Below are 13,847 nucleotides of genomic sequence, written 5' to 3' on the forward strand. Positions count from 1 at the left end.
CTAGCCTGACTGAGTCAGGGACACCAGGCACAGCAGATCTCTCCTGTTATTTGTAGATAAACCACTTAGCAGGGTGGGAATGTGCCTAGAAGTGTTCTGTGGGTCTTTCCAAGGACAAAAGTCATGTCCCTTCCTTGGACAGGCTTTGCTCTGAGATAGAGGCTGGTTTTTCAATATGAGGTGTCCTCTAAAAGCTCATGTGTGAGAAAATGCAAGTAAGTTGAGAGGTGAAATGACTGGGTTATGAGAGCCTCAACCTCTGGTTAGGTTGAGGCTCTCATAACCCAATCCACATTATGATTAAATCCACGTGAATGGATTACCTGGGTGGTAACTCCAGGTACTGTGTGACACAGCTATACCTTTTAGCAGAGTGTGGCCAGAGGAGGCTGGGTGTGTAGCTCAGTGGTGGAACGTTTGCCCAGCATCTGTGGGTTTGATCCCCAACACTGCAAAAAAAGAAAAGAAAAAAAGTGAAATCCAACCAGAAGAATATTCCCCACTTTGAAGAAGGACTCTTGTTTCACATCTTCTCACTCTGGTTTCCTGGTCCTCCATGTCTTCCTTTAGGAGTCATGTGTAATCATATGCATTAGCCATGGTTAGACCAGAGTGTCCATGAAGGATTCCCCCAATTTGTAAGATGGTCATCAGTGGAGATATCAGCTCCGGTGACACTGACTGGTGGCTGGTATGCAGGGATCATGGATAGTAGTATCAATCTAGATTCCAATCAATCTGGAGTTGAAGATGAGGGTTTTATTGATTCATTCATTTATTGCCCTAGTGACCAGTGCTCTCAAAGCTCTGCACAGTCCCCTCCTGATATTAAATGCATGCGTCTATTTACAATTAATGTTTCGGTGTACATTTGTGGCTAATGGACCCTCTCCTTCCTGGGCCATCATCTTTTTCCTCTTTTATACAGTTTTGAGCTAAAATTGGTTTGGAGAACACAGCGGCACAGTGCTCATCTCCTTCAGCAAACAATTCAGTGTGTCAGCTCTATTAGTTCCGTAGTTCAGGGTCTCTCCTGACTTGGCAAGATGTCACTGACACTCCAAAGCATTATATGCAATTATATGTATTTCAATATTTATTTACAGAAAAGCAGCTCAACTCTTTTTTTTCTTAGAGTTTTTTTAATTAGTTCATTACATCATGTAATTTGGGGGTTCATTTTGACATAATTATACAAGCATGGAATATTATTTGCTTCACTCATTAATTCCTCCTTTCCCTCTCCTTGTCCCTCCCCCTGTCCCCTTCCTCTGTTCTGTTGATTTTTCTTCTATTTATTTATTATTTCTCAAAATTAGTTTAGCTTTCTTTTTAGTCCATGCAGAAATATCTTTCTATCTCATTAAGACTTTAAGGAAACTTGGGGAAAATTTTAAGCAGACATTATTTGCTATGATTCTCCTGTGTCTCCTTATACTTTAAAGCACAGGGGTGCAAATCACAAAGTCTGTCTCTGTTGGAAGATGTACTTAAAGTTGAAGCAGTGTCAGCTATTGTTTGATGGTATGCAACTGTCACACACCAAGCTTAGCACTGCCAATACCCACCTTGGGGGCTCACGTTAGATGAGTGTAATGATGGATAATAATTCTCAACTGTGCATATATGTTCTCAAACAATTCACAGCTAAATGTGCACCTTTTGAGAAGAATTAGAAGACCCTAATAAGCAAATGTGCTAATATGTGGTGGATGGGCTTATAGGCTTATATGGTGGGAAGGCTTATAGGTCTCGTGAATAAGTGCCTTAAGGACAGCGTGTGGGAGCTGTGACTTTTGCATACTAGATTCAGGGGGTCCAACAATGTCTGCTCCTTTCTCTTGCAAGCAATAGGAGCGTTATGTTTTTAAGATTAGGGTTGAGATGATGCAAGGTTAATTAAAGGGCTTCATTGCTTTGGGAGGCACTAGCCTGGGAGGGCGTGGTTTGTCCTCCTAAAGTCAGGGGAACTTAACCTGGCAGGCTCCCTGTCTCCCTGGCATATTGCCAGTTTGGGAAAAGGAAAAGAAAGGAAACTAACAAAAGGGTGACTGGAAAAGGAACTTCTCATGGTTAACACTTTCACAAGATTTCCTTTAAACAGCTTCTACACATTTAATTGGCAAAATGTAAAGATATGTTGATTCAATGGCAAAACAGAGTAAGGATCGGATCTTTATCTTCTTTCTCAATTTCTTTTCTTTTTTCTTTTTCTTTAGACAGGCTGTGGTCTTGAATTCTTGTGCTTAAGCCAACCTCTTGCCTCAGCCTCTGAGAATAAATGTGCTGGGAGGACAAGGGACTGGGGGGGGGGGCGGATATGCACTGCACCCCATTGGTCCTTTTTTTTGAAGTTTGATAATTCCAGTTTTCCACTTGCTGAATGCCAAAAAAAAAAAAAAACAAAAAAACAACAAAAAAAAATAGGCATGTTTTAACATGCTTTTAAAATACATTATAAGATCGGGTGTAGAAAGATTATTCATTTTGAAGCCCTTCAAAAAAAAAACTATAAAATAGAAAAGTAGATGTATATCCAGTGTGAGCAAGTAGATGCAATTTAACACAGATCACAGGTTGGTTCTTCATCATTAGAAAGTGCTTGGGAATTTTCTGGTAGGTGAGCTTGGAAAGATATTTTTGCCTTCACTATAGCCTCTTTCCTGTGTGCAAATCCTGGACCACAGCCTTCTTCTTCGGTGAAGGTGCATTTGTCTGGCCTGCATTAACTTCAGACTGGGCTCTGCTGTGTCTGTGCAGTGCAGGTTTTTGCAACTTCATCTCTCTGGCTTCTTCCCTGTGAGATGGTGGCCAGACACCTCAAATCTTAGCACTATCTTGAGGATTCAATGATGAAATTCTTGGTTAAAGCTTTAAAGTCCTTGCAACACACACAATATGATACAACATTTAATGTTAATATATATTGAGCCTACTTGCTATTATCTAAGTGTATTTTATAGATGAACATACCATGAAAAAAAATTTGAATTTTTTGTTTATAAAAAGATGAGCAGAATTTCTCAAACACACAGGAAGCTCACCAAATAACACATCCCTCCTGCTCCCCCTGCCTCCTTCACAGTGCCCAGTTTCCTATAAGCTCATCACCGTCACCCCAAATGGTGGTGCTAAAATTGTTGTAATAATTTGTATGGATTATAATATGCATTACAGAGGTAAAGCTCTACCGAAATGTAATTTATCAAAATAAATTTCATTTCTCTTCAGCCTGACTTCTCTGCTATTAAAAAAAAAAATCATTTTGGAAGCTCACCAGATCACAGGCTCCCAGAGCTCTGGGAACAGGGTGCAGCCTCACTGTTAGAAGCAGAACTGTTCCTCGGATGGTTTATTTCACAAGTCTTAGAGGACATGTTGAAGTTTTCCTCAGTGAATTAGACCATCTTCTTTGGAAGATGTCATTTGCATGCCACCCTTTTATGTACCTGTCAAAAATTCTTAAATATCCCTGAGACTGACCACCCAGAGTGTCATGCACACCCAGTTCCAGTTTAGGGGCAACCAAAGTTCTCACACTTGGGAAAAGGGCCAATCTCGGTGGCAGCCAGTGTGACGTTATCCCCTGGCCTTATTGCACCTGCTCGAGAGCAACAGTGGTGATTCTGTCCTGATGGCTGGTTATCATTAGCTAGCCCTAATCTTTTGTCCAATCTTTTGGCCCAATCTTTCGTCCTGAGAGGCTCACTGCACCTTAGACACAACCCCACCCCTGAGAGGATCACACTGGCGAGTGCACAACGGCAGCCTGTTTTAAAGATTGAAAGGGCAGGAATCTGCCAATATAGATAATAGATAAGAAACTGTGCGTCCTATTTTTATCCCTGTCCCCTTTACCACCAGCCGCTCTGCTCGGCATGGCAGCCAAGGTTTCTGTGTCCTGTGCCTGTATTCTGATAACCTTTCTTGGTTGTGTTTTATGATGCCATATGCTTCTGTCCTAAAATAGTGCTGAGGGTCCTCTGATGAAAAACACCTACTGGCTCTCTGGATGTCAGGGGGATGTTTGGGGAGGGAAAGGTGTGCGTGGCTGTTACACATATTTCAGCTCCTGTTTCTACTTGGCAAGATGCTAATTTGTGGCACCTGGGAAAGGAATTGAATCCCACTCAGTTGCTGTTTCCCGAAGTGTGAAAGGAAAACAGTAGTTCCATCTTAGGGTGTTGGTATGCTGATTGAATAAGGTCACACACACACACACACACACACACACACACACCATTGCTGTGTTTATCTTGATAGGCTAGGCTAGATGCTGCTGCAGTTAAAAACAACTCCAAAATTTCAGTCTCTTGAGACAACACAAGCTTGTTTCTCATTAGTATGACCATTGTCAAGGCTCTTTTTTAGTCAGTTTTGCATTACTGTGACAAAACACCTGAGATAATTAATAATGAAATGATGTTGGCTCACAGTCTCAGAGGTTTCAGTCCATGGTTGCTTAGTCCTGTTTCGAGACCATGTGGCAGAGGAGGCTGTGCTCCTCCCAGTCACTTGGAAGCAGGAAAGGAAGGAAGGGCCTCTGATATGCCCTTCAAGGACACGCCCCCAAAGACCTAACTTCCTCCCACTAGGCCCCACCTCTCAAAGGTTCCCTTACCTCCTAATAGTGCCACCCTGGAACCAAGCCTTCAACACACAAGTCTTTGGGGGACATTCAAAACTATATCGGCTCACTCCAGAATCCCAGAAGCAGCAGCTACCATCTTGAAATCAGCTCATCACTCAAAGGTTGGAACTGGTGACCTGGCTCTGCCCACCCATAAGAGGATCTGGCTGTACAAACTGCAGTCCTGCCTTGTACCTCAAGATGGTACATCAGGGGCTGGGGCTGGGGCTCAGAGGTAGAGCACTTGCCTTGCATGTGTGAGGCACTGGGTTCAATACTCAGCACCATGTAAAAATAAAATAAAGGTAATTTGTCCATGTATAACTAAAAAAATAGATATTTTTTTAAAAGATGGTACATCAGACATATTTGGAGAACAATAGTAATATCCACAATATGTGTTTGATAAAAATGAGATCTAGGTATAGTCAGTTCTCTGAATTTTAATTTTTTCATTTAATAATATATTGTGTAAATTCTTCCAAGACAACTTTTTTATATTCAACTCATTATGTTTAGTGACACTGTGCTGTAAATATACCACACATATGCAGTCATTTCTTTACTGGTGGCTTCATTAATTTATTTATTTTATTAGAATATAAACACATCTAATAGCACCTCTGTCATGGTACTTTTACTTCTATAAAATAAGTAACTGGAAGTGTTTAAATCTAAAAAGAAAAGAAGAAAGAACGAAAGGCAGGCCTGGTTCTAAAAAGGAAACATATATCATAACTCTTTTTAATTATAGGATTTATAATTTGGAGCAAAATGAAATGAAACTAAATACTTTGGAACAACCATAGTTCTCACTTATTAATCTTTGACAGTTCTGATGCTCTACCTCATCTGTCCTGTTTTCCTCCAGACATGAGCAACTAGAGCTGATACCAAGTTTTTAAACCTACAACAAGGGCCTTCCTTGGAGATTGGCAATAAGCACTTTAAAGAAGCTACAAGATCTTGCAGAAAATTTCCCCCTTGATCTTTTTCCTGTCATAGTCACAAAAATGACATTTGCTTTAACAACACCCTCTCTCTTCCTGTTGCTATCTGTTGTGTGTTTACAGAATAATGTGCACAGAATAATCCCTTGGTAAGCATAATCGTCATGAGCCTAGAAGTAAATTTGCTTTCTATTCAACGTTTTAGGAGGGAAAGACTCTCAACTAAAACAAACAACAAACAAGTAAAAAAAAATAAAAATAAAAATAACAAAACAAAAAAACTCCATAAAAAAAGGAAAAAGAATATCATTTAGATGTCTCAACTATATTTATAAAACCCTGTTCTAAAAGCAGCCACATGAAATGTTTCTGTATACCTGCTATGCACAGACTTCTCCCTGGAGGTCACACCAGAAACCTAACGGAGTGGATTAAGAAAGAAGAATGGGAAAAGGAAGGTCAAAAGAGTGTTCTTTTAGGCTCCAAAACATAGGTGGAAGAAAAGTACTGAGAGAAAACCTTTCTTATGGGAGAGAAAAGCATGTGTGGCTTCTTTCTAATCTTTATCTGCAAGAGCGACATGCAAAATGTTTAATAAGTGGAGTTGCAAGATACACAAGGAACATTCAACCTATTAGAAGAGATGCCAGTCATAAACAATCCACGCAGCTGGGTCAGTGCACAGGGGCTCAACATGAGCTCCACTTGTGCATCACTGAGTTGCCTACAGAATTTTCACCAGCCTCTCACATTGAGCCCTGATCACATCTCCTTACTCAGAAGTCCCCTCTTACTTGTGGTTTCTCTTTGCCCAGTGTCAGTTATTGGTGGTCAACCACAGTCCAAAAATATTAAATGGAAAATTCCATAAACAATTCATACATTTTAAATTGCACAGCATTCTGAATAGTGTGATGAAATCCTGTGCCATCCTGCTGTGTCCTACCCCAGACAGGAATCATCCCTTGGTCTAGTGTATCCCTGTTGTATATGCTCCCTGCCCTTTGGTCTTTTAGTAAGTTGATCTGGCTATCAAATCAACTGATTCAGTATCATGGTGCTTGTGTTCAGATAATCCTTATTTTACATAATAATTGCCCCAAAGTGCAAGAGTAATGATGTTGGTAATTTGGGTATGAAAAAGAGAGAGAGAGAGAGAGAGAGAGAGAGAGAGAGAAGAAGAAGAAGAAGAAGAAGAAGAAGAAGAAGAAGAAGAAGAAGAAGAAGAAGAAGAAGAAGAAGAAGAAGAAAATGCTACAAAGTGCTTCCTTTTAATGAAAAGTTAGGGAAGAAAATGATGCTATGCTGAGGTTTCAGAGTTCTACGGTAAGAAAACCATGTAGTATACATATGGTTCGGTATACTCTGCAGGTTCAGGCATCCATTCATCCACTGAGAGTCTTGGAAGGTATCCCTGGTGGCTATGAGTGGACTGCTCTACTAACTGTGAGAAGGTCTGAGAGCTGTACCTCCATTTGATGACAGTCTATTTCCATTCCATCCATATGCTCATTCTGTCATCTGCCAAAACAACAAAATACACACCAACAATGACATCACACACATAAGCACAACTGCAGCCGTACACTACTCTTCTCTGCTCATGAACTCATGAGAAGTAATTTTTCACCATTTTCTTAATTTGCACTTTGTAGATTTGCTTACAGTTCTGCTTTTTTCTTTTTTCTTGTTTTTTTTTTAATTTGTTCTAATTAGTGACATGTGACAATAGAATACACTTGAAGTATAACTTCTCATTCTTCTGGTTGTACGTAACATAGAGTTACACCTGTCATGTAGTCATATATGCACATAGGGCAATAATGTCCGATTCATTCTACTATCCTTCCTACCCCTCTGCCCCCTCCCTTCCCTCCACTCCCCTCTGCCTAATCCAAAGTACCTTTATTCTTCCCTAGCCCCCACCCCTTATTGTGAATTAGCACCCGCATATCAGAGAAGACATTCAGGCTGTGGTTTGGGGAATTGGCTTTGACACACTATACATTTATATTGAACCTAGAAAGAGCTAAGTACTATTGTTATGTTAGGATGATAACATTGTTAATGCTTTGAGAGTAGTCACTAGGGCTGGTGTAACAAATGATCACAACAAAGTTGGGGGCTTGAAGCAACAGTCTCTTATTTTCCTATAGCTCTAAGTGTCAGATCCGCAGTGATCCCTCCAGAGGTGCTTGGGGAAATCCCGCCCCTGACCTTCTTGCAGCTGTTGGCATTACCTAGACTGCGTCACTCAGTCTCTGAGTCCAACTTCACATGCTGCTGCCTCTTTTTTCTATGTCTCTCCCAGTGTCTGTTACAGGAATACTTGCTGTTGGATGCTGGGACCACCCAGATAATCTGGGATGATCTCCTCATTTCGAAATCCTTAATTACATCTGCAAAGACCCTTTTTCTAAATGAGGTCACATTCATATGTTCCAAAGATTTGACATTCAATCTGTTGCAGAGAGGATAGGAACGAGAAAGGGGGCAGAAATGGGAGGAAAATGGGATGGATAACTGGAGTTTAAATCAAAGAAAAAAAATGACTGAGAAAAGAAAAAAGGATTTAAAAAAATCTTCTTACCTCCACTGTGTAGACATTTTTATCTGAGCACACCTCTCTGAATGGGTCCATTGCTCCGCCCTCTTTTGACCTTAATATGTTATATTTCCACTGTCTTTTTCATAGGAGTTACAGAAATTCATCAGGATTTCCAAATCTCTACCCTTAATTTTGATTGTGTCTCCTTTAAGCTAAGAATGATGGGGTTCAAAATGATTCACGTGCTGCTTCTTACATTCAGATTTGGGGGGTTTCAAGGTCTGCAGTTGCCTTCTCGTCACTCTAATGGTGGGATCTTCTGGGAAGTACAGTTTTTAGTCACTGCCCTTGCTGGGTCTAACAGGTACTTCCAGACCAGTGGCTGCTTGCCTGGGATCCACTCTACCCCCACCACAATCTCCTTATCCAGGAACTTGCCACCACTACTGCCACCCCTCTGCCCCAGTTGCTACAGATACACTTTCCCAGGGAATTCCTCCATGAGCTCCCTCTTTTCCACATTAGCACTGCAGAACTCTCTTTGCACGTGGCCCCCACTTAGCACATGAGAATGATTAAATGCATTATTCTCCGTAGCTCTTCCTAGGTATGAATTTGCACACATTTTCAGTTTGGTGTGTTCTGTGACTCAGTTTGGTGTGTTCTATTATTATTATTCATCGAGTGCACCCTCTTTCCCATAACTTTTAAGCACCAAGAGATCAGGAGTCTTATTTATGATTTATTTTGGAACCAAAATATCCGTTCCTCTGATAGGCAATTGATAATTATTGGGCTGATTCCTATGGAAATTACCAACTAGGGTGTGCTTCTCAAGCCTTAGTGTGCATCCAGATCACCTGAAGTTCTTTGTAAAGTGCAGATTCTGAGACAGAGCTTGCATTTCTAATAAGCTACCAGGTAATTGAGATCTGCTGGCCCCTGGGGCCACATTTTGAGTAGCAAGGTCCAGATCAAATAAGTTTCCAGGAAGGTATCCACAGGTTAAGTATATTCTGAAGACTGGATGAAGAGGAGACTGTCATGCCGCTCAGTGACACTGAGAGTGATAACAGGATTCCCCCCACCCCCATTTAAATCATCTCTGAATAAATTCCATGCAAGCCACACAGGCCTGGGTTTGAGTGATGAAGTGCACTGGATTCTCCTTCTCTTTAATATTTTCTCCCTTCCTTTTACAAATGAAAATAAGAGCCTATATTTTTTTTCCCTAGAACACTGTAGGATGACCAGTTTTCTTACATTATCAACTCAGGGAGGTAACTATCAACAATAGCAACCAAATTAAGTCATAATTGTGAGGTTCATAATTAAACGTAAGTTCGTCTGATGGGAGGAGACAAAGGACATCTCTAGGCATCAAGAGCTATGAGGAAATTATAATAATGGACATCAGAAAAAGGCTTCGCTGAGGTGGCTTACAGTGGCCAGAGAAGGTCGAGAAAATGCTTGGATATGGGTCACATTAGCCCTGATGCTGGCTGAGGCGAGGTGTTTTATGAAACCACCAGATACAGCTACCAGCTTCCAATCTGCCACCAGTGCTAAGGCACATTGCCACTTGGTCCCTTCTTTATCTGCCTGCTGTAGAAGACAGCACTTTTCTGCTTCTGAAACTTCAACTAATTGTCCCTGAGTTCAACCCAAGTCACGAAAATTCATACATCTTCCAAGATCAAGTTTCCATGATGATGGAAATGTTCTATTGGTTTCTCCAGTGACTACAGCTGTCTCCAGATGCATGTGGCTCCTGAGCACTTGAATTGGGGCCAGTGCAGCAGAGAGACTGAATTTGAATTTTATTGAATTGGAATTAACTTAAATGTAAATAGGTACACAGGGCAAGTGGGTACCATATTGGATATCACTGCTTAAATGCTTCGAACTCAGGTAGTACAATTTAGGAAGATGGCCCACCAAACAAGAAATACAGCTCTTCAAGGCAAACCAAAGGCCTTTACACACTTAACTTGAATAAGGAGCCCACACACTTCGGGGCACATCCTTTGATATCTGAGCCTAAGCTGAAGGCTGTGTCAGGGTTTGCTATGCTACAATCACAGCACCACTCAGCCAATTAAGATAGGGACACACAGAGCCCTTAGGTTTGACTTAGAATACAGCGAGTGAATAAAAGATTGCTTTGGGCTCAGTTGTTTTAATAAGCTCAGATGGGGTTTCTGCAGGTCTCCTGTTCTGACCTCTGGGGCAGAGAGTAAAGTGGTTTTCCATTTTACTGATAATTTAAAAAATACAGTTCTGAAAAGATGTAATGGGCTGTCAATACAGAGTCTCCTCTTTTCCAAAGGGTATTTATTAGGTGATGCAGTTTAGAGGATGAGACTGAGGATTATAAAAAGAGAATGACAAATGTTTTCCCGTGACAATGCAATACCTGTTCAGTATTACCAGTGGATCCTTTGTCACCTCTAAGATAAGGTTTATAATTAGCCAGGGACCCAGTGATAAGAATGAGCAGGTTTAGTGGCATTTACCTGTGACTGGTTGGGATTGTCATCTGGGGAGAAGGGAGAGGTTACGGAAGCCCTTGGTAGACAAGCAGGGACCGGGATCTAATTAAAGAGGGCACAGCTCTAACACTTGCCTTCTTCTTCTGTCCCTGACATCTCCTGGTACAGACAATCGCAGCTGGATCCCTGACTTTCCAAATAAAAGAAACTCTTACCGTGCTGATTTGGGCAGAATGTTTTACAGATGAGAAATAGTGTAAATGATATGATGATAGAATTGAGCATACAGAAGAATATTATGATACAGTTATTTAATCTCCCTAGTAGATTGTTGACCCTTTTACCTGTGAGGTGGTGAACTGTCCATGTCGAATATGCCCAGTTGGAGGAGAGACCAGCAATGACCTGCCTTTTGCAAAAGTTCCAGTCCCGGGAAATTGTAATTAGCTCTGCAGAAATTCCTGTAAACGACTGGAAGTAATAGTACATTTTTTAAATGCCACTATCTTGGTAGGCTGGAAGAGAGAGCAAGGTTGTGACTCAGAGGGAATGGGGTGCAGTGGAAAGAAAACACACACCTGGCTGTGAACACCTGTTTCTCAGTTTATGCTTTGCATCAGAATAAACTGGGGAGCTTGAAAAGCGACAGATTCCTGGGCCCTACATGGTCCTACCAAGCCAGAATCCCAGAGCTTGGGGCCCCAAAGTCTCTATAGTTGTTAAATAGAGCCAGCAAAGGGATTGTGGTGTGGGGCTTCTCTAAACTGTGATTGACAACTTCCTCAGGATGGTTGAGTGAATTGGTGGCTTATATTGGATGTAATGTGATTTAAAACGAAAAACAAAGTAAGTCAAGGTTCAATTACTTTTAGTGGTCATTGCTACTAAGCCATGGAGTTGTCTTCTTTAAGACACTGCCCTCTCTTGCAAAAGCTCTGTAGATGTCACTTGCCTTGCTAAGCCTTATTCACTGGGCTAGGACATCTGGAAGATTCAGTGCAATTAACTAGTGTTCCAAAGTCGCAAGTTGTATTTGAGTCTGGATAGTGTTAATGATCCTGGTGTAAGGTCCCCTTCATTTAGGGGGGTGCATTTCAACTGGGGGTGAAAACATCAGTTATCCAGTTAACAGGGTGTCTGCTCCCGGGAAAGTTTCTGGGGACATGGATGGGGGACCCACCAGAGGATGGTAATTTGTTCTGGCCCGAGAATCGCTTCCACCCCAGGGCTCTGGGCTCAGCTGCCTTGTGTGTGGTACATCTTGCTTTCATTTGGCAGCGTTAGGCTTGCAGAGGGGGGGCGTGGGGTGTGCTGGCATTCTGCCCTGGCGCTCGGGAGTGGAGGGAGCGGCAAAGCCAGCCGGCTCTGAATTGCTGGGGCCAGATCACCTAGGGGTGGGGCTGCCAGAGGAGGATGTGCACGTGAGACCCCGGGCTGGAGCGAGTGGAGCGCCTCAGGTAGGACTGAGGAGCGCCTTCCGCAGTCCCTCCTCGGGCCTCGGGATTCGGATTGGCTCGGGCGGCGAGGTCGGCGAGGTCAAGACCCCTTCGGCGACTTCCCCGAGCCGCCCCGCCGCGGTGGCGTTGGTGTCGCGCGGCGGGGGCGGGGCGAAGCGGGGGCATGCTGGCCAGGCGGAGGGGCGCGAGTGGCAGCGCGCGGGGGCCCGAGCAGCGCCCGGCCCGGGGCTCCCGGGGGCCGGATGGCGGAGCCCACGCGCGCCGCGAAGCCGGGGAGGTTTGCGCTCCGCTCGCCGCGCTGCAGGGAGGGCGCGGTGCCAGGCGCGAGCGCCGAGAAACCCCAAAAGAAAGCTTTTTATTTGCTGAGGATGAAGCCCCTGAAGGAGCCCGCCCCCAACAACAACAACAACGTGTCCTTTGTGATCCACTGTCAACTAGGCAAGGAGATCAAACACATTTGCAGCAACTGCAGTCGGGGGGAGGACGCCCGGGACGGTGAGTGCTGGGGCCCGTCGGGGCGGTGGCGGTGGCGGGAGGTGGCACTGCCGGTCCCCAGTTTGGGCGCAGCGGGAGGGGGACTGCTTCCTAGAGAACTGCGGGGACATCCGCCCTCTACCCAGGCCTGACGCCCGCCCGCCTGGCACTTTGCGGAGTGTCATCCAAAGCCAAACCCGGCTCGCAGTTCTGCATCTCCCACGGATGTATATGCTCCTCAAAATGAGGGGTTTGAAGCAGTTAAAGGAGCAACTCTGGAATTTTTATACGGGAAGGTGGGGCGTTTGGGGATTTGTCTGCAGCAACATTAAAAAAAAAAAAAAAAAGGTGGTCCACCTGCTTTCCCCCCTCCATGGGTTCCTTAACTGTTTTCCCGTCCTTGCCCTATGATAGGATTTAGGATTTGCTGGGCTGCATTATGGTTGTGGGCTTCTTTGGGGGCGGGGGGCTTCACTTTGGAGAGGTGATTTGGCCTTGGCCACCGTGGCGCCCAGCGACTTGTGGAGTTGTGGAATGATGTCTGTTTAGAGTAAAATATGGCTGTGGTTTTTGGAGTGCCGCTGCTGGTCCCTCTTGGAATGATGCCTGATGGCCAAATGTGGGGAGGAGGGGGAAGGGAGTGGGGCAGCATCTTCCAGGTGAGCCTGGGCGTGTGCAAGCCAAGAGCTCCCCTAAATCCCATGTGAAGCCAGGCGGTGAAGGGTGCTGGGCTGCTAGTAACTGGGTAGAGGGAGCCAGGAAGAGTAACAGCTGGCGCTCGCAGGCTCTGCAGATGTGGACGCGCCTCTGTGGCGGTGCATTGGCGGGAGCCTCCAGGCGGTTCCCCAGCAGTTCACAGAGCAGAGTCCAGGAGGACCACTGAAGGTCGCGCAAAAGTTTTAGACAGCAGATTTTACAGGCAGAGCATTAGCTGCCTCCTGGCCTTAAGCCCCTCTTCTCTCCACACAGACAACCTGCTTGGGAGGCAGATTTTCCTATCAGCCAGGCAGGTTTCTCTTGTTCCCTTTGGAAGAACAAATATTACTTAGGATTCCTGCAGTTCTTTGTGGGCCTCAGAAGTGCAGAGTAATGAAGTGACTGTGGCTTGGCTAATGTCTTCAAAATGAGAGTCCTACTCGCGTAATTATAGTTTTCGTTGATTAAAGTACAAGAGAGGCTGTGGAGCACTGGCAAGAGACGGCCAGAGGGAAACAGGGACCATGCTGGAGGAGGGCAGGCAGGAACACTAGCTACTCCCGCTCAGTTTGGGAAAGGTATTGGTTTCTGAGAAGCACA

At 44.0% G+C, this 13,847-nt stretch overlaps 1 protein-coding gene across 11 annotated transcripts in view; it reads left to right on the forward strand.

Annotated features, from left to right (window-relative positions):
• The window catches only part of Phactr1 (phosphatase and actin regulator 1), a 497,389-nt gene that overhangs the window by 251,378 nt on the left and 232,164 nt on the right, over window positions 1–13,847 (forward strand). For 4 of the 11 annotated variants that reach the window (XM_046453337.2, XM_046453338.2, XM_046453343.2 and 1 more), the window contains exon 1: window positions 12,299–12,572. The exons of the other annotated variants lie outside the window; for them this stretch is intronic. In XM_046453337.2, the coding sequence (XP_046309293.1) occupies window positions 12,320–12,572 (253 nt within the window). In that variant the 5' untranslated portion in view covers window positions 12,299–12,319. Of the gene's footprint in view, window positions 1–12,298; window positions 12,573–13,847 lie in introns of those variants that run through there. 11 annotated transcript variants of the gene reach the window in all.

Source organism: Marmota monax, unplaced genomic scaffold (assembly GCF_021218885.2).
Source record: "Marmota monax isolate L192 unplaced genomic scaffold, Marmota_monax_Labrador192_F-V1.1 WCK01_AAM20220418_F8-fsc00029, whole genome shotgun sequence".
Lineage (NCBI taxonomy): Eukaryota > Metazoa > Chordata > Mammalia > Rodentia > Sciuridae > Marmota > Marmota monax.